At 40.1% G+C, this 21,535-nt stretch overlaps 2 protein-coding genes across 2 annotated transcripts in view; both read right to left on the bottom strand.

Moving 5' to 3' along the window:
• Positions 1 to 21,535, bottom strand: part of dgkg (diacylglycerol kinase, gamma) — a 449,591-nt gene that overhangs the window by 236,354 nt on the left and 191,702 nt on the right. The window lies entirely within an intron of this gene.
• Positions 970 to 8,913, bottom strand: tnfaip6 (tumor necrosis factor, alpha-induced protein 6). The gene is made up of 6 exons (XM_073846279.1): positions 8,708 to 8,913; positions 6,469 to 6,606; positions 4,270 to 4,431; positions 2,816 to 3,044; positions 2,660 to 2,700; positions 970 to 1,262 (listed from the first exon to the last, which is right to left on the bottom strand). The coding sequence occupies exons 1-6, from the start codon at positions 8,829 to 8,831 to the stop codon at positions 1,141 to 1,143; spliced, it is 816 nt and encodes a 271-aa protein (XP_073702380.1). The 5' UTR covers positions 8,832 to 8,913; the 3' UTR covers positions 970 to 1,140.

Here is a 21,535-nt window from a genome sequence, read left to right as displayed (position 1 = left end):
TTTTGTAAATCCAGTGGTCAAATGCTGTGTCGCCACCTGACTAGTGACTTTCGTGTAAATGTTCACAAAACCAAGACTTTCTGAATGTATACAAACACTAGTCTATTTTAGAAAGGAAAATTTAAAAGATGAAACAGAGGAATTAAGGAGAATCAATAAATTATGAATAATTTATTGCTATTGTGTAAATAATAAGTAATCATGTAAATCCATAAAAAAGTAACTCTGATTATGAGTTTTTTTTTAATGTAATTTAATCTAATTACAAGTACTTAATTTTTGGAATCTGATTAATCTAGATTACATGTAATCATCAGTTACTACCCAGCTCTACGTACGATGAACAATTGCATTTTTTTAACTAACATTTACAAATATGTGTAAAGAATAAGGCATATATGTACATTTTTTGCAGACTGTAAACCTAAACAGTAAAAGCTTTTTTTCACTACAGCAACATTTTTTTAAATAATTATTCTTTGCATATATTTGAACAATTTATTCTTTGCTTGTACTTGTAAATTTGTGAACATATGCAAACAATAAATAGTAAAAAAGCGTTGCTGTAGTAAAAAAAAACTGCAGCAGTTTTCAACTAAAGCCCAGGACCCACTAGGGGGCCACAGAGGCTTAATAATTTAAATGCTAAATCTGCTAAAAATGCACAGCTGTAACATGCATCATATTTCTTGCTCTGAATAATTTTACATGCACTGTTAAAATCTCTTTGATTCTGACTCATCTGTCTTTTTTCACTGCCGTGGTCAAAAACTTGATCACGTTATGTTTTAGTTAAAGAGAGTTCTAAGTTATGAAGAATGCACACAGTATCAACTTCCTTTAGAATCAAGTATTCAAATTATTTGTTTTAATAGCATGATGGTTACAATTAAAACACTGCAATATATTAAACCCATGGTTGGACATTATTAGTAGACAAGTTCAATAAACTAGTGAGAGTGTGAAAACTTTGTTTTATAAGAGTTTATTTTTAAATGTTCACAGGCCTATGCACCAAAATGTGTGATTATTGATAGCTTTAATATTGCACCCTTGGTTAAAGAAATAAAAATATAAAAAAATGACACAGTTGTGGGTTTGGGTGTATTAAAGTATTGGGTTTGATGCATTAAACATTGGTCAAGAGAAGGCATCAGTGTGATTGTCAATGAGCTGAGATGAGTTCACAGCGATGTAATGCAGCTTAAAACCTCCACCCGTCACCGAGGAATCAGAGAGGAACTTCAGAGTCATGACGTTTCCTGTGCAAAAGATAATGTAGAAACATAATGTAGATCTTGTAAAAATCAATTAATTGGGATAGTTGATCTAAAAATGAAACTTCTGTCATCAATGTCTCACTCTCATTTCGTTTCACATCCATAAGACCTTTGTTAATTTTTGGAACATAAATTAAGATATTTTTGATAAAATCCGAGAGCTTTCTGACTCTGCATAGATAGCACGGGTCCTACCACAGTTAAGTCACAGAAACATAGCAAGGACGTCGTTAAAGTAGTCCATGTGACATCAGTGGTTCAACCTTAATGTTATGAAGCTATGAGAATACTTCTTGTGCACAAAGAAAACAAAAATAACAACTTTTTTCAACAATTCCTTCTCTCCCGGGACAGTCCGCCACCATTATCGAGAGTACCATGAAGATGAACGAAGGTCTTCGGGGTTTGGAACGACATGACGGTGAGTAATTCATGACAGAATTTTCATTTTTGGATGAACTATCCTTTTAAGAACACATTCAAATACATTCAAACTATTGTCTTGTCCAAAAAAACGTTTAAAGGGGTCATCGGATGCCCATTTTCCACAAGTTCATATGATTCTTTAGGGTCTTAATGAAAAGTCTATAATACACTTTGGTTAAAAATTCTCAATAGTAGTATAAAAAAACACCCTTTTACCTTGTCAAAACCAGCTCTGCAAAAAATCAACAAATTTATAGCATGGTTCTTTAAATGCAAATGAGCTCTGCTCGCCCCGCCCCTCTCTGCCTGGGATGATGAGCCGTAATGTTTACTTTAGCCGCTTTTCAGCGGCGAAACTTGCCAACAAACACATTATTAAGAAAGGCCATTTGCAAAGATAAAAAACCCTTATACTCATTTCTGCTGTGGGTGAAGCTGCATCAGGAACGATTCGCACGAACATAGATGCATATGTAGGTCTGGATCGGCGCTTTTCTTTTAAAAACGAAAGTAACGTTATCCTCTGCATCTTCAGCAGTTCAGATGTCGGGAGTAAATGACGACTACTATGTTCATTTTTACATCCAACAACAGAACACCTCAATCTGAGAGATTCTTGTCTTCCCCTGCACCTGAGTCACACAATGGCGATCGGAGTCGGACTGTTTCAGCTCAGTGAGGCAGGGTCTAAGGTAAGGCGCTCATGTCAAACAACTATCGTGTGAGCGGCCTCTGTCTGTGTGCTGTCACACCGACAAGAAGCTGAGAATGACCTGATTTTAAAAAGGGGATATTACTTTTAAAGATTCAAAAAATACCACTGGGTGGATTTTTATCACTGTAGGGTGGTTGTGTACACAAACTGCCAACACACATTAATGTTCAAACAACATGTAAAAGTTAGTTTTGCATCCGATGACCCCTTTAAAATTAAAATTACTGCAGCAACATACCTGTACTTATGAAGTCCTCTGGAAGTTCATCCCCACAGTATCTATCCAGGACAGACCCATTTTTAAGCAAATTTAAATCATGCCAGAATTCTCAGAAGCAATAAAAATTGGAACGTAAATGTCAGTGGTGAATAAAACAAAACAACTGTTATTTACCTTCCAACAAAGCCTGAAACATCATCATAGCTGTCATAGATCTCCAAGTAATCACTGAGGCAAGCTGTGTCCTCCTCAATGTCAAAGTCTAGAAAGTGCAGGCGGATCCGTTGGCCGTAGCGCACACGAATGTGCCAGTAGCAAATCTGCTCATCCTGGTAGTCCTCTGGATAACCAGGAGAATCTAAAACCTTCTCCTGATCTGTGTGCACTCCTCCACACTCCTTTGCTGGAAAGTGCAAAATGTGTACAAATGAATACATGCATAAAAATCAATCAACAGAACATCAAATCTATAAGATTTGTTTAAATCATGTTTCATTTCTTCATGTGTACCAGAAGGATAAAAGTGAGTCAGAGGGATATGAGCACTTATGCAGACAATGACAAATCCAAATGCTGTCTGTGGTTTGAGTGGGTGCTCAGTGACACCAACATCTGGTGCCCTGCCCTGAATGAGGTAGTGACTGGATACTATATAGAAAATGACATTTAGATTTGAAATTATTTTTTATTGAGTAAGACAACCCACGTCCTTTGTATTGCATTGCACCAAACATTTATCTATTGCAATATTAAAATTAACCTTTGAGGCCAGGCTTTGTCAAACTAACATTCAGAATAAATGTGTGTTGATCTATTAAAAGTTTCATCAGATGAGATGCTAGTCAGGTCATAATGACTCCTTATATGCGATTATGAGCTTACTTTATATACCACATTTGTCAACCTGAAACTCTGTGGTCACTATTTACTTTTTGACTTCTCTTTGAGATCACCGTTGACTCAATTGCTCCACAGGGAAAATTTCTTTCAGTAGGTCATTACAAATCAGGGGAAAAGAGTCAGTCACAAGCTCAGCTGGGTCTCCGGTAATGCAATACCACACCTTGTAAAACTTTTTCACAGGGCTTCGTTTAGATTATTCACGGTGTTAAACATTTTTCATTAGACTCTTCCATATTCATATCAGAAAAAACAGCCAGAGAAAACAAGGCATTTTTCCAATAAATGTATTATGTTTATGCTCTCAGCTCTCCACATCTAAGAAATTTTTCCTACATGTAGCTTATATGAATAATGTCATGTGCTGAGGTTCACTGTCTTCTATTTCTGCCCATCTGTCATTGTGTGTAATAAAACAGCCATCACTTTTTTTCTCCAATATTAAGTCATGGTGGTTCTTATCCAGACCACAAGTTATCCCACCCTTATAGTTTAGAGACCAGTGAGTGCCTGATTTATGATATACTGTAATTGCCTTTAACCTATAGAGATTTATACTTTACTACAATGCTAATTCATTCGCCTTAGTCAACTCACTCTGGACAGCGTTTAAAGGAAATTTTACAAACCAATGATTTGTGCAACTACTTTGATCAAATTTTCCAAAATCTCTCAACGGATGACTAAAATTCACCCAGGATTGCGTAACAGCCATTTCTCAAACTCACCCTCAGGGTTGTAGCAGTAGACATCCCACCTCTCACTTTTGTTGAGCCGGTACCCGTATTCGATGATTCCAACCTTTCCAAAGCCACAGTTGGCGCCAGGTTTAACAATTGGATAGCCCACACGTCCTTTGTCAAACCATCCAGCTGCACACACGTGGAACCCTTTGGGAGAATGATAATCGCTGTGATATTGTGCAATATCTGTTATTATGAAGCGTCTTTCTGTCCATAACATTTGGACAGAAATAACAATTATTTAGAAATTGATTTATAATTAAACTAATAAAATAGAATAATTTAGAAAATACTATTTTAACCCAATGTCCAAATGTTTCAAATACACCATAAAATTGATTATGATTTCAACAGTAAAGGTCCTTTCTCGTCCAAACTTTTTACACGTTAAAAAATACCTCACATCGTGTCAATCACATTTACACAGTGCCTTCAAAACTTTCATCCATCATATTTTTTTTTTAATTGGGTTCAATTTTCTGCGTTTTTCACATACAAAAATTTCTGACTTCTAACGTAATAGTATATATTTTAGTTCATTGGCTGAGACTGACTTCAACTACCACCCTACATTAATGTTTAGGAAATATTCATGTGTCCCTCTCTCTAGTAGCTACATGGTAAGTAGATAGGCCTCAATTTGAGGTGTTCAAAAGTATTAAAAAATCTAACTTATCACAACCGAACACCATTTTTCTATAATCAAGCACACTTTCTTGGGAGTTATTCCACAACATTTAGTTTTTATATGTATACAACTGGTCACAGCTGTGCTAGCTTACCATGTGCTGATTAGCATCTTTGAGCTAGGTTCCAAAGTATCTAAAATTGTCACAACTGAAACAGTCACGGCCAAAACATTTGGTGAAGTTTTGGTATTAACATCTTTGGTTTTTTGGGTGCTATCCCATAAAATTGCCACTACCTATCATTGTTTCGGTAGTGACAAAATGGAACACATAATCCTTTATTTGGAGGAAATAAACACAGTTTTAGTACAGTTATGCAAATGTTTTGCATTTTAGTATGTTTTAGTATGTGGGTTAAAATTCTGTAAAGTGATGTGGCTGCTACCAAAACACTACTGTCACTACTGAAACATGGGGTGGTTTTGTCAAAAATAAAGTATATACTGAATTATCAACTAAGATGTTATGATTTGTTTGGTTCAGTGTATATTCAAACTTATGAATCCTTAACTTTGAAATCAGTATGATCAAATTTTTGCCTTTTACAAATAAAAATTGGATTCAAAATACAACAAATCTCATAAATCACACTTGAAAATATTGTTAAAAATGTAATTGTTTTTGATTTACCTCTGAAAACATTTAATAAAATAGAAAACAATATATATTTACAAAGAAATTGTAAGTAAAATCTTAATAGGTCAATATGAGAATTAACTGCACAATTACTAAAAGTTCTGGCAAGCACAGCTGTTGGTATTTTACTGTCAATGTCACCGTTTTTTTTTTTTTTTTTAGTGTACATTAAAAATATAAGTACTATGAATTCTGTCTAATTCATCAAAAAAGTAGTTCAGTTATTTTTTTATCAGTGTTTATATTATTATCATAATATTTACAGTATTTCACAATCACTTTCTGTTTAGACTGAATATAAAATGTTCTCCATGAAATAATTGAATGAAAATTCGTTTTTTAAGGGGATAAAGAATAAAGGGCTCTTGTGCTCTGAGGAGCCATGGGCACCACTTGAAGGTTGCAAACAGAGACGATAAAAAGAAAGCCAAGCGGACCTCCAACATAGAGTGCCACAAGCCTGAACTAACCACTAATAGTTGTCCTTACACATCAGAGCTCATGTCTGGAACAAATTTACCCTCACTGCAAAGAAAAGGAGCACTTTTACAAGAAAACAGGTGTTCCTGTTCAGGCAACACATGACAATGACTTTTACAGTTTAAACATAACACTGGGTGGCACTGGGGATGGTTTATAACTTTGTTTATATGATGTGCGGAATGCTAATCATCATTCTGATTTGCTGATTGATTCAGATGTAGTCTACAATTGTTTCCGAATGTTTATTGCAATACAATAAAGGCTATTCATTATGAGCCAAGTTACGGGACTTGTTCAGCTTTCAGCACTTATTCTGTAGGCTAAACCCTGCCCTTTGGCATCTGATCTAAGTGAAATTTGTAAGTGTGATACAAACCAATTCGGCGAGCAGCCTCCAGTTGGTCATATGTTGCAAGAGTACCCCCCTCATATTTGCACACAGCCTTGGCTTCCTTATACGTCAGCTGATACCTTCCTTTGCGAGATTCGCGGTGGTAAACTCCAGCTGCTTGCTCTGTAAGGAGAGAGAGAACATGTGTCTCATTTGGCAACGCTATCAGCTTCGAGTACTCATGTGGAGTTATCTGGGTCTGTTCAGTGTCTCAGAACAACAACTCTACCTGTCTACTCAAATTACGTCAGACCTAAAACAGAATTATTTTTTTTTGAAGGTTTTACCCAACATAGATGTTTTACTGTGCAGGACATTGTGAATACATGTGGGACAAATACAATGTACATCCAGTTGCTGCTGGTATAATCACTACAGCAGATTTTCCCTGTTTCGAGCTCTGTCTGCTACTCACAGAACATCATGCTGCTTTGCAGTTGTTTTTAAGCACGCATGCATAACCTTGAAGAACTTGGATCCTACCTCAAATTAGTTATAAGCCAATGTTTTTACTGTGTTGGCATCGAACATTAAAAGACTGCAACCATTAGTGAGCTCCAAACATGTCTCTGAGAAAAGCTCTAAATGGGAGACTCATTTGAAGCATAAATGTAGCTAAAAACTGTAGCTTATTTAAGTGTTTTCAGATGTGTAGTGGTGGTCAAGCCACTGCCATAAGTAAATAAATAAAGTTGCTTACAGTATGGGAAACATAACAGTGACTTCAAGGGGGGATTCAATAGGTTTTTTCAAGTACTTTTAAATATCTAATACATTTTTAGGCTCTATGTACAGTCAGCCTAAATAAAAGGTTAATTTTCGAAACGTCAATTACTTACGTTTTTTAAATAAACTATATTTGTCACTTACACACTACCAGTCAAAAGTTTTTGAACAGTAAGATTTTTTATTGTTTTTTAAAGAAGTCTCTTCTGCTCACCAAATCTGCATTTATTTGATCCAAAGTACACTAAAAACATTACAATTCTGAAATATTTTCACTATTTAAAACAATTGTTTTCTATTTAAATACAATTTAAAATATAATTTATTTCTGTGATTTCAATGCTGTATTTTTAGCATCATCCAGCCACACTGTCCTTCAGAAATCTTCCTAATATTCTGATTTGCTGCTCAAGAAACATTTTTATTATTGTGTTGAAAACAGCTGAGCAGAATTTTTTCAGGTTTCTTTGATGAATAAAATGTTCAGAAGAACGGCATTTATCTGAAACAGAAATCTGAAAAAATTGTCTTGATCAAGTTAAACTAAACTTTCTAAATAAAATACTTCACAATTGTACTGCTTTTGCCATATTTTGGATCAAATAAATGCAGGCTTGGTGAGCAGAACAGACTTTTAAAAAAAAACACTAAAAATCTTACTGTTCAAAAAGTGTTGCCTACATTTGTAATAAAGTGAACTGAAATTAGAGTAGCCTACTTGTTTTGCTTGTTTCAAAGCTAAAAGAAATGCTTAAAACTAAAAGAAATTCAGGTGAAAATGTATTTGAACGTGCTCTTACTTACTAATAAAAGTTCTATCATTACTGAAATGCTTGAAGACTCTACTAAAAAAAAAACTAAACATACTTAGACACATTGTTTTGACTTTCTTTGTGGCAATCAACTCATTCTATTTTCCCTCATAATTCACACTCTATTTATTTAAACGTTTTACATTGAACCACAGAAGGCTACAACTAAAACATAGGTAAACATTGATTGATTTTTACAATGGGAAGTAGTTTAATGCTTACATATCTAATCTTACATGTATCTTGTTATTATCAAACAACCCAAATCTACAAAGAAATGGCTGTGGGTTTCTTGGAGCATGCTGAAATTGGGGTGCCTCGGGGTAAGTTGCAGTACACCGTAACAGAATGAAGTAATTTCCCTGTGTTTACAAGGTCCCTTTAGACTGTCAGACTTCACAAAGCCATAAATATGTCTCTCTTGTCTTGTCTGTGGGTCCAACGCGAAATGCACACAACACACATATTCAATCATGACAATTCAACATAATAGTAGGCTATAACATGTAAACCCTGGTGAATTGTAAATTAAAGACTTTTTAAAATCATTAAACAGTCTATGAGGGAACAAAATTCAAAAGAAACAACAATAAAAACATAAATAATCATTTTAAAACGAATTCACTAATTCTTCTTAACACAGTAGTTTGAATCAACACATGAGTGAGAACAACTGAAATAATTACCCAGCCAGATGGAGTTGTGCAGTATTCCATTCTTGTAACCCCAAGCCTCAGCCTCCTTCAGCATAAAAATAACAACGAATACTAGAGTTAACACCCGCATTTCTCTCATTCCGCAGTGGTTCATGCAGATGTTAGCGCAGCTGTCACGCAATGAACTGTGCACATCATGCGCGAGCCAAGTTTAAATGGTTTTCCTGCCTACTAGACTCGCTTCGTGTGGTCTGACGTGTGCTTTCAGTAAATGATGCCGATTGCGCAAAGGCTGGTTTGGGGAAGACCTCAGTGCCGTGTAGACTCCTTCAGAGTAAACATATGCGGCTATTTCTTGCCAAATAGATGAATAGACATAGAATATTATTGATTTGAGTAGCTATAAATGATTAGATTTAGATTTGCTTAAATTGTGTCGTTGTACTCACGGAAGCCCGTTTCCGCCACTGAAAAAAAGGTAATTGCGACTTTTTGTCTCACTATTTTTTTCCCACATAATTCAGACTTTTTTCCCCTCAGAATTGTGAGATATTCGCAATTGTGAGTTATAAAGTCCAGTTTTGAGAGAAAAAAAAAATACTGATATGTTCTCAGCGAGTTTACATCTCACAATTCTGACTCAATAAGTTAAAATAGAGGGTTTGCAACTAAGTCACGACTTGGTCAGTTGCGTGGCCATATTGGACAGCATGAATTGCACGGGTAACAAACTACTGAATAGTTTGCTCTGCTAATTTATGCTGAACCACGGAAAAACGTGTGGAAGCTACTAAATCAAATCGAGAAGAGACTTAGTAAGCAGGGAAGGATTTAATATTTTGACAAACTAAAGTTAATATAGGTGGTAATGGTACAAGCAGTATTAATTAAGATATTAGCCTAATATTTCACCTACCTGATCAGAAATTATGAGAACAAACACAAATGTTGTCAAGATTCTTGCTCGGAAATCCTGGTTCAGTTGGCCAACCACAAACACCTTTTGTTACTCAAGACTGCACTCATACCCTGGTGAAAAAAACAAAAAACAGCTAAAACCAGCCTAGGCTGGTTGGCTGGTTTTGGCTGGTCAACCAACCTGGTTTTAGCTGGTCATAGCTGGTCAGCAGGCTGGTTTTAGAGGGGTTTTGTTTTGGCCACTTTTCCAGCCTGGCCAGGCTGGTCGTAGCTGGTCAGGCTGGGAGATCACCAGCTAAAAACAGCTACTTCCAGCTTAAACCAGCTAAGACCAGCCAACCAGCCTAGGCTGGTTTTAGCTGGGGGTTTTTCAGCAGGGTACCTTGTTTTGTTATAACTTTTGGCAGTCTATAGTACTCCAAATGTTTTTCCCGGTCCGACCTATTAGTACAGCCCAAAACATGACAATAATTGACCATTTTCAGCAGCAATAATCCGCAAATATGTAAGTTTTGTTCGGTTCAGTGGCATTGTTTACGTTCAGTGCCGACAATATGGCCAATTGATGGCTATTCATAAAAACACTGTAGAGAATGGGAATCTACGTCACTGCGCACTGCATTTTGGGTAGTCGCGGACATGTTTGGGGACACGCTAAGTAGCGTACAATGACAACAATTACAAATCACCAGAGGAAAAAACGGCTACATTTGCGTTATTATTTTAAAAGCTGCTTGCATTTGCACTTATTTACAGAGCTATATTATGACACACTTCTCTAGTAAGTTTCGTCTGTATATGAAGACGCTGTAGGTCATAGCACAGCGCAAATCCATTAATGAATTTTCTGAAGTAAACTTGCAGTTCTGAAATCAGTGATATTGTGAAAGCACTACACCAAATAACTTTTACTGGACTTAAAGGTTGTATCAGCAATTTCTAGCCTAAAACATAAAGTGTCAATTTCAGCTGACCTTTCTTCACGATCCGCTCGCTGCCTGCCCCGTCAGCGTCAGGGGTTTGGTGTTGTGGACTTTCGCTCCGCCTCCCTCACATCCCTGCAGCAGTAGGAAAGTCCACAACACCAAACCCCTGACGCTGATTGGTTGAAACACTGTTTGTTTATCTGTGGAAAGGTTGGTAGTGCCGATTGTTTATTTTGGCATATCTCGGACCCTAGGCTGACCAGAGAGACGCGTTTTTTTCACAGACAATTTATGGGGCAGGCAGCGAGCGGATCGTGAAGAAAGCTCAGCTGAATTTGACACTTTATGTTTCAGGCTAGAAATCGCTGATACAACCTTTAAATGAAACAAATACAATTTCTCATGAATCAGAACTATGAATCAGAGGTTGATTAATGAACACGGAGAGTGATCGTAACGATCAAGCATAACATTCCCAAACTTGTTTTGTACATTATTCATAGTGGATCACACATTCAAGTGGATCAGGGATTATGAATCTGTTATAACTAATAATTTTGGTCAAGTTTTTTATTTTCATTGAGCTGCTTTCACCATTGTGTTGTTTCAAGCTGAAAAGCAGAAAATTGCGTTTCATTTTAGATCCGGTATGTCACGGTTCTCACATCTGCCGTGTCCTCATGTCGCGTGATCTGTGTGTGTGTGTGTGTTTACGTTGTGTGTCACGCTCATTCAGCCCAGCTGCCAATCAGTCCTGCACCAGGTGTCTCTCATTCTCTCCGGCTACATATACTCACCTCAATCTCTTCTCCCCCGTCTGACAGTTCACTCTGGATTCAGGATTTTGGATGTACGTTTGGGTTTTGTCTTCGTCTTGGGATCTTCGTGTTGGTTTGTGTTCGTCGTGGGATCGCACCGGGATTCACGCCTTCACCACTGGACACCACGCATCATCTTCACCAGCCATCTAGCCCTTGTGCCACCCAGCCGGGAGATCGTCATCATCACCACCACCATCTGTATCATCTCTTTTCAATAAACCTGGTTTTTCACAATGCACTTGCTTCCTTCACTTTATTACCGTTACAGAACTGTCAGCCGTTATGGAAGCAGCAGGCACCACACCGGGCACCGCGGAGGACGCACTTCAGGACTGCATCTCTCGGCTGGAGATTCAGGAAAGAAATACGGCGATTTCAGGAAACGCCATCAACACACTCGTGGCACAAGTGTCTGAGCTGACCCAGTGTTTGCGCCAGATGCAACTTCCCACTGCGCTGCTCACACCGCCTGCCCCGCCCGCTTCACCTGGACCATCTGGAGCAGCACACCAACCGGAGCCCCGCCTTCCCCCGCCGGAACTCTACGGAGGTGAGCCGAACTTCTGCCGAGCTTTCCTCACTAGATTTTCGATGCACTGCACTTTACAACCACGCACATTTCCTAGTGAGGAAAGCAAGGTGGTGTTCGCGCTCACCCTGTTGAAGGGGAGGGCGGCACTGTGGGGAACGGCGGTGTGGGACAATCAAGATCCCTGTTGCGCCTTGTTTTCAGCACTCGCCGCCGAAATGAAAAGGGTGTTTGACAACTGGCGGATCTCCAACAGGGGGGGAGGTCCGTTTCAGACTATTCCATAGAGTTTCGCACCCTGGCGGCGGAGTGCCAATGGAACGAGGAGGCGCACTGGGACATGTTCCTGCATGGGTTGGCTGACCGCGTCCAGAAGGAGATCTACGCCCTGGAGCTACCCGCCAACCTCAACGGCCTGATTGACCTGGCCCTGCGGGTAGACGCTCGACTCTCCCGAGCCGAGCGGCGGTGGACACCCGCTCGGCTCCCCCCTGGGGAGGGCTTTCCACCTCGAGCCAGCGGCAGCGACGCGGTCAGCCCATTCAACGATCCCGAGCCCATGCAGGTGGGTCGGGCTCGACTTACCCGGGAGGAGAAGGAGAGGCGGAGGTCCCAGGGCCTTTGCTTATATTGTGGGGCAGCGGGACATTTTGCTTTCAGCTGTCCCGTAAAAGGGCCAGCCCGGCAGTAAGTATGAGGCTACTGTCGGGTGGGATCTCTGCTACCAAGTCCTCGTCCAGCACCACCTCCACGCTCCTCCCGGTTAGGCTCAGATGGCAACAACAGGATCATCACTGCACGGCACTTTTGGATTCGGGAGCCGAGGGTAATTTTATGGATTTTTCTTTTGCACGTCTTAATCATGTCCCTTTCCAACCCCTCACAGACACCATTGCCGTACACGCCCTCAATGGCCAGACCCTTCCCACCATCACCTCCATTACGGACCCCATCACTCTCACGGTGTCTGGCAACCATCGTGAGAGCATCTCCTTTTACCTCTTGGACTCCCCTCATGCCCCCATTGTCCTGGGACACCCCTGGCTCATCAAACACAACCCCCGGATTGATTGGCAGCTGAAGTCGGTGGCTGAATGGAGCGTTAAGTGTTATGAGTCTTGTCTTTTGTCTGCTTGTCCGTCTGTTTCTGGTTCTGTGTTTCAGGAGAAGGCGGCGGATCTGGGTAACGTGCCCATGGAGTACCTCGACCTGAAGGAAGTGTTCAGTAAGTCTCGGGCTGCTTCTCTTCCTCCTCACCGTCCCTATGACTGTGCAATAGAGTTACTGCCAGGTACGTCTCCGCCTAAGGGCAAATTATATTCACTTTCAGTTCCTGAGAGAGAGGCTATGGAGAAATACATTTCTGATTCTCTAGCAGCCGGGTTCATACGACCCTCCTCTTCTCCAGCGGGGGCGGGGTTCTTTTTTGTGGGGAAGAAGGACGGTTCTCTGTGACCTTGTATTGATTACCGAGGGCTGAATAATATTACGGTAAAGAATACTTATCCTTTGCCGTTAATATCTTCAGCCTTCGAGAGGTTGCAGGGAGCGTCAGTCTTCACGAAATTGGATTTGAGAAACGCTTATCATTTGGTCCGCATTGGGGGGGAGATGAGTGGAAGACTGCCTTTAACAACCCCAGGGGGCACTTTGAATACTTGGTCATGCCCTTTGGCCTGTCCAACTCCCCAGGGGTCTTCCAGGCACTCGTCAATGACGTGTTGAGAGACATGGTCGATCAGTTCATATATGTCTACCTGGACGACATATTGATTTTTTTCTTCTTCTCTCCAGGAACACGTTCAGCACGTCAGACGAGTGCTTCAGCGGCTGTTAGAGAATGGGCTTTTTGTCAAGGCGGAGAAATGCGATTTTCATGCACAGTCTGTTCCTTTCCTAGGGTACATCGTGTCGGCCGAGGGTATGCGCATGGATCCCGAGAAGGTTAGAGCTGTGGTGGATTGGCCAAGCCCAGATTCCCGTAAGGCCCTGCAGAGGTTTCTGGGCTTTGCCAATTTTTACCGGCGTTTTATTTGCAATTTCAGCCAACTAGCCGCACCTCTGACTGCCTTGACCTCCCCCCGAACGACGTTCAGGTGGTCAAACGCAGCGGAAGCTGCGTTTGCCAAACTCAAAAGCCGCTTAGTTTCGGCTCCCATTCTAGTCACCCCTGATCCATCACGTCAGTTTGTGGTGGAGGTCGACGCATCAGAGGTGGGGGTAGGTGCGGTGCTTTCCCAGCGCTCACCCACGGACGACAAAATGCATCCCTGCGCGTTTTTTTTCACATCGCATGTCGCCAGCTGAGTCAAATTACGATATTGGTAACAGAGAGCTGTTGGCAGACAAAGTAGCATTGGAGGAATGGCGCCACTGGTTGGAAGGGTCGGGGGTACCTTTTATTGTTTGGACCGATCACAAAAATCTAGAATACATCAGAACTGCTAAAAGACTGAACTCTAGGCAGGCTCGGTGGGCACTTTTTTTCGGACGATTTGACTTTACTCTTTCGTACCGCCCGGGTTCTAAAAACATTAAACCCGATTCTTTATCTCGTATTTTTGACCGCTCCGATCACCCGTCCACTCCCGAGGGTATTTTTCCTGAGACACTTATTGTCTCTGCCCTCATTTGGGAGGTCGAATCGAAGGTTAAGACAGCCTTATGTGGGGTAACGCCTCCGGTCGGTTGCCCACCGAACCGTTTGTTTGTGCCAGAGCGTTTACGGTCCGAAGTTATCCAGTGGGGACATTGCTCCAATGTGGCGTGTCATCCAGGGGTTAGTCACACCATACATTTGGTCAAGCAACGATTTTGGTGGCCACTTATGGCTCGGGACGTTCGCAGTTTTGTTTTGGCTTGCTCAGTTTGTGCCACTGGTAAGATTTCTAACAGACCCCCAGACGGGCTCCTACAACCGCTGCCAATCCCTTCGAGACCCTGGTCCCACATCGCACTAGATTTTGTTACCGCCCTCCCACCCTCTCAGGGTAACACGGTAGTTTTGACTGTGGTGGACCGGTTCTCGAAGGCGGTTCATTTCATTCCCTTGCCCAAATTACCTTCAGCCAAGGAGACAGCGTTGGCAGTCGTGGACCACGTCTTTCGGTTACATGGCCTCCCGACAGACGTGGTCTCCGACAGAGGACCCCAATTTGTATCCAAATTTTGGTGAGAGTTTTGTAAACTTCTGGGGGCCACTGTTAGTCTCTCTTCTGGGTTCCATCCTCAAAGCAATGGACAAACTGAGAGAGCCAACCAAGATTTGGAGAGAGCGTTACGATGTATGGTCGCCAGAAATCCTTCCTCCTGGAGCCAACAGCTTTCTATGGTGGAGTACGCCCACAATTCCTTACCAGTATCATCCACGGGCCTATCCCCTTTTGAATGTAGTATAGGGTACCAGCTAGAGGTCGACCGATGTATCGGTTTTGCCGATTAATCGGCACCGATAGTTGATTGGCCGAACTATCGGTTATCGGCAAAAATCCTTGCCGATAGTTTTTCCGGGTTGCGTTCTTTGCTGAAGCGGCTCACGCTCCGCTGTCATGGAGTATGAGAGGTTAAGCCCTAGACCAATGTTTAATGCCAGGATTGTTACCATATATTTGTATTGATTTATATCCAGCTGTTTATATTCTTAGCCAGCAAAGTTGCAGGTGTAAAGACATGAGAAAGCAAACTGTGTTCATTCAGCCGACAAAATCAGTCACAGCGCGCCATAGTTTTACATTACACATCTTTCCTACATCGTTCATAAAGACTTGACCCTGTGCTGGAAAATTGAGTATTGTGCATTTAAGCAAACTATTTGTATTTCTGTAGCTCTAATTAAGTCTGTATGCTTAATACAGAGCTATAATTTATGTTTTAGCCTTTTCTTCAGGCTGTTAAAGCATGGTGAGTTTGCATCTTGTTACGCACTTTATTTCACAATGCCATTTTCCTGTTCCTATTTGATTTTAATAACTGATCAACAAAAATATCTATTAAAAATTAAGATAAAAATAATACAAAACGAAATTCGTTAAAGAAGGGATTTTCCACAAATAAAAACGTACGAAGTTGTCAAAAATTGTGTCTGACCCTCTCCAATTCTCCTGGCGTATTGCCGTCCAATTCATACCACGTCCTTTATGACATTTACAAATTACACAAACTTCTTTCGTAATTAACATATTAAACTGAAACAAAACAAAAACAAATAATATTTTAACATAAATGTAAAACAGAAAAGAAATTGTTTCTGAAATGGCTGCAATATAGATCGCACTTTCTCTTTCCGTTTCATGTTTAAACTAACCTTTGCCGCTTTTTTGATCATTCTTGAAGTAAACATTTGCCCGTTTGGTGATTAAATAAACTGTTTTAGATTTATGCTTTAACTATACAACGCGTCCTGTGTGTGTGTGTGATACCTGCAAGTTGTCCGCGCAACACAGCGCTGCACTTTTGTTCGGTTTCATTAAAGGGTGGGTGAAAAATAGATTCTCCGACGCACCTCAATCCTCTCTTCAATGAGCGTGTGTTTTTCCCGCATATGGCACGCGTGCGCGCCAGAAACGCGGCTGGCTTCATTGCACAGAATTTGAGCTAAGTGTGTATTGTTTGACAGTGTGAGCTATCAATCGCAGTTTTTGACTTTACATGTGCCTTCATTTCTGCCGTTTATAATGCAGTACTATTAGATGCACTGACAGACTTTCAATTGCTCTTTGTGTTTGTTCGTCCTAAAAAGCTTGATTGCAGATGCAGTTAAATGCACTTGGATTTTCAAATACTTTTATACGAAACTGATGTACACACAGTCAGTTATGTTTTCAGAGCAGGACAAAACATCTGATACATCGAAATAGATCTGTGCATTCGTTTGAATGCAGCCTGTTAAAGCTGCCTCTGTCTGATCTCATCAGTAATAATCAAACGAAAAAGAAAAAAACTATTTCTGTAAACTTGCCGACACTTAAAGAACACTAATTTTAAATAAGTAATTATTTTAAAAAGCAGCCTGCTTATATAATAAAAAAATGTTAAAATTTAAAGATTCCCACCCCTTTACAATGAGCCCATTTGTAACATCAACTAAGATTGATGAAAGCTGTAGAATAGAAGTGTTGTTCCTTGTTAGAGTGTTAATTTCAACATTTACTGATATATTGTTAAATTTCGAAGTTCATTTTGTTAACATTAATGAACTATGAAATAACTTTAATGATCAATTTATAATTAATATTAATATTTTTATTCATTTACAAAGTATGGTTTAGTATTTATTTTTTTAAATAGTAGAGCACTATTTTAGTTGGCCTTCAATATCCATTTTCAAAAACTATCGGTTAATTAATCGGTATCGGCCAGCGTGGTCCAACCTAGCTATCGGTATCGGTAAAAACCAATATCGGTCGACCTCTAGTACCAGCCACCAATTTTTCCCAGTCTGGAATCCGAAGTCGCGGTTCCCTCCGCTCACGGCTTCGTCCAGAGGTGCCGTCGCACCTGGTCTAGAGCCCGTGAGACTCTAGTCCAGGTGGGAGCGCGCACCAAGGCCAAAGCCGATCGCCACCGGTCTAGGCCTCCCGTATACGTCGTCGGCTCTAAAATGTGGCTTTCTACTAAAAACATTCCTCTCCGATCTGTATCGAATAAACTTGCTCCCAAATTTATTGGCCCGTTTTCTGTCACCAAGATCATTAGTCCGGTGGCAGTCCGCCTTAACCTCCCTCCAGTGTACAGGAGGATTCATCCCGTATTTCATGTTTCCAAAATCAAACCTGTGTTTTTTGCACGCATTAATCCACCAGCTCCGGTTCCCCCACCGCCGCGACTCGTAGACGGGGAACCAACCTATTCGGTCAATCGTATTCTGGACTCTAGGCGGAGGGGACGCGGATTTCAGTACTTGGTGGACTGGGAAGGTTACGATCCGGAGGAGAGAAGTTGGGTACCTGCCAGAGACATATTGGATCACTCCCTTATTGATGACTTTAATCAACAGGTACAGGAGTCTGGGAACGTCAGGGGACGTTCCTAGGAGAGGGGGTACTGTCACGGTTCTCACATCTGCCGTGTACTCATGTCGCGTGATCTGTGTGTGTGTGTGTTTACGTTGTGCGTCACGCTCATTCAGCCCAGCTGCCAATCAGTCCTGCACCAGGTGTCTCTCATTCTCTCCGGCTACATATACTCACCTCAATCTCTTCTCCCCCGTCTGACAGTTCACTCTGGATTCAGGATTTTGGATGTACGTTTGGGTTTTGTCTTCGTCTTGTGATCTTCGTGTTGGTTTGTGTTCGTCGTGGGATCGCACCGGGATTCACGCCTTCACCACTGGACACCACGCATCATCTTCACCAGCCATCTAGCCCTTGTGCCACCCAGCCGGGAGATCGTCATCATCACCACCACCATCTGTATCATCTCTTTTCAATAAACCTGGTTTTTCACACTGCACTTGCTTCCTTCACTTTATTACCGTTACACGGTATCCACTCCGGGCATGAGAGCAGATATGGCAGTTCATAACACAGCAGGCGTTCTCCATTCTAATGTGTTTTTAACTGTTTAATATCAATTTTGACATCTATCTCCACTATTACCTAGCCTCTACTGTAGTGTCTGTGTCCCTAAATCCCAAAATGCTGTGCTTTGCTGACGTCACGTTCCCATTTTCAATTGCGTGTTATAAAGTTAAAAAAGATATAAACTCACTATTTTGAGAAAAGTCAGAATTGTGAGATATAAACTTGCAATTCTGAGAAAAAAATATCAGAATTGTGAGTGTATGTTTTGCAATTCTGACTTTATTTCTCAAAACTGATTTATTTCTGACTTCTGACTTTATAACTCACAATTTCGAGTTTATGTCATGCAATTCTAAGAAATTTCTTTTAGATTTGCGAGTTTATATCAGAATTGTCACAGTTCTGACTTTATATCTCAAAATTCTGACTATAACTTGCAAGTGTTTTTTCATGTTTGTATCATGTAGATCCATACCCTATTTTCATTCTAACCCTACAACCTATTAATTTTTCTCTTCTGTGGAATATAACAGATGATATTTTTGAAGAATGTTAGTAACCAAACAGTTTATAATATAGGCTATTCTTTCATATTCCACATAAGAAACAAGTCATACAGGTTTGGAATGACATAAGGGTGAGTCAGTGATGATGAGTGTTTCTTTCTGGGTAAATTGTCCCATAAAATTTTCAATCCAAGTTATTTTTACCCACTAAACACTTAATTAAAAACATGATTACAGAGGAGTGTGAAATAGCCTGTAGTGATGAGATTACTTGAACTCTTCCTAGTTTTTAATTTAAACATTGTCACTTCTCACATATCAAATATCTTTATTTTTGTATTTAATGTATGTGAGGATCTAATCTAATGAAAACACAAAAAGCCTTTGTGTTGTTTATTTTAATGGATGAAGAATAATAAGCTACAAACTGATCAATGATCTCAAAGGTGATGCTTAAAAATCAAATTACAATGTGACTCTATTCAAAAATGACAATAAACATATTAACCATAAGATGGTAAATTTAAAAATACACAATGAAGGTCAAACAAATCAATCTTAGCAGAAACTGACCGACTTGGACAACTATATTTATTTAGATTTAAATTGGAACTTATTCTTGCAACATAGACAGTCAAGAATAATTGCTAGCAGATTTCTCCAAAATAACATCCGATCTTTTGTGCTCTGACGTAAATTTAAGAGGTGTTGAGTCACCCGCTCTATTAAACAGTCCTGCCTACTACATGAATTTAAACGTTTATTTCCATCACCCCTCTCATGATTTAATGCCATATACTAACCTGTAACCATGTCCAGCTCACTCTGTGGTTTCATAAAGTCTAGTCTGTGAGTCTATCATATGCTTACACACCCTGGAAGACAGAGGACATATCATGAAAACTGCCAAAGAAAAGTTTGTCCAAGAACTTTTAAGACATTTGTCTATCTTTATGTAGGAGTAAATATAATTTATAATATTGATTTTGGCATGTACACCAAGCTTTGTTATAGAACCTAGTAAAGAAATTATTAGATCACCCCATTAGAGAAGTTCATCATAAACAGAATATGCATCATATTTAACCTGACCTACTTAATTACTCCCAGATTAACAGTTTACAGGGCTGGGCTTTAGTACGTGCATCTAGTGAGGTTGTAACTTATTCCTTAGAGTAGCCGTTTAACTGTGTCACAGAAAAGAAAAAAAAAAGAACTGGATGTGACTTAAAGGGACGGTTCACTCCAAAATGAAAATTCGGTCATTCATTACTCACCCTCTTGTCGTTCCAAACCAATAAAACAATAAGACGTTCATCATTGGAACACAAATTAAGATATGTCTGATGAAATCCAAGAGCTCTTTGACCCTCCATAGACAGCAAACTACGAGAAGGTGACTTGGAGGAGAAAATGGCACTAGGGTGACATGGAGGAGAAGAAATGTTGAATGACTCTTTTTTTGCAACTTAAAGTATTCTCTTAGCTTCATAAAATCATGGTTGAACCACTGATGTCACATGGACTATTTTACCAATGTTCGAGGTACCTTTCTTGATCTTGAACGTGGTATCAAAAATATTTTAATTTGTGTTGCGAAGATGAACAGGTCTTACGGGTTTGGAACGACATGAGGGTGAGTAATTAATGACAGAATTTTCATTTTTGGGTGAACTATCCCTTTAAATACTACCACGCTACAGCACAAACAAACTTATGTCGAGAACCAGCCTCAGTCTTCAGGTCACGTGTAGTCATTGTGTCTTTGACCTGCTTAACCTTGCATTCTGGAAGAGAGAAGCAGAATTTCATACAGTGACATGTAATTCCATGACTTCACATCCTGCTTGAGTCTGCATCATACTGAGGTGGTATAAACCACAGAGACATACCAACTAATACACCCAAACCTAGATTCTCTCTCCTCATACACTACAATTATATGAGTCACTTAGGACTCTCTCTTCTTCATCTGCTGACTTAAAGGAGCAGTTCACTTCCAGAACAAAAATTTACAGATAATGTACTCACCTCATTGTCATCCAAGATGTTTGTGTATTTCTTTCTTCAGTCATAAAGAAATTATGTTTCTTGAGGAAAACATTTCAGGATTTCTCTCCATATAGTGGACTTCTATGGTGCCCCCGAGTTTGAACTTCCAAAATGCAGTTTAAATGCAGCTTTAAAGGTGCCATAGAATGGAAAACTGAATTTACCTTGGCATAGTTAAATAATAACAGTTAAGTACATGGACATGACATATGAGTCTCAAACACCATTGTTTCCTCCTTCTTATATAAATCTAGTATTTGCAAAAGACCACCGAAAAATAGGTCAATTCCAACATAACAGACTGTTACGAAACAGCCGGTGTTACAGCCGAGATCGTTAATAGTTACGCCTCCAATCATCGGTAACTGTAAAGGATTGCTAATTGAAAATCTGTTTTGAAATCTGCATTGTATTGACCCTCTTGAAGGGAGTAGCTTTGAAGGGACTTTTATTTTGGTACAAACTTAACGCGCAACAGTGATTGCATAAAGCGCATCCCATTTCCGCTGTCGGCAGGTGTGTGCGCTTTGTGAAGGACGCAGCTTGCGCCTTGTGGCGTTCTTCTCACTCAATTGGACCTTTTGC

Source organism: Garra rufa, chromosome 8 (genome assembly GCF_049309525.1).
Source record: "Garra rufa chromosome 8, GarRuf1.0, whole genome shotgun sequence".
In the NCBI taxonomy this organism is placed as follows: domain Eukaryota; kingdom Metazoa; phylum Chordata; class Actinopteri; order Cypriniformes; family Cyprinidae; genus Garra; species Garra rufa.
The sequence above is the reverse complement of the archived record's forward strand: the minus strand, read 5'-3'. Positions and strand labels throughout refer to the sequence as shown.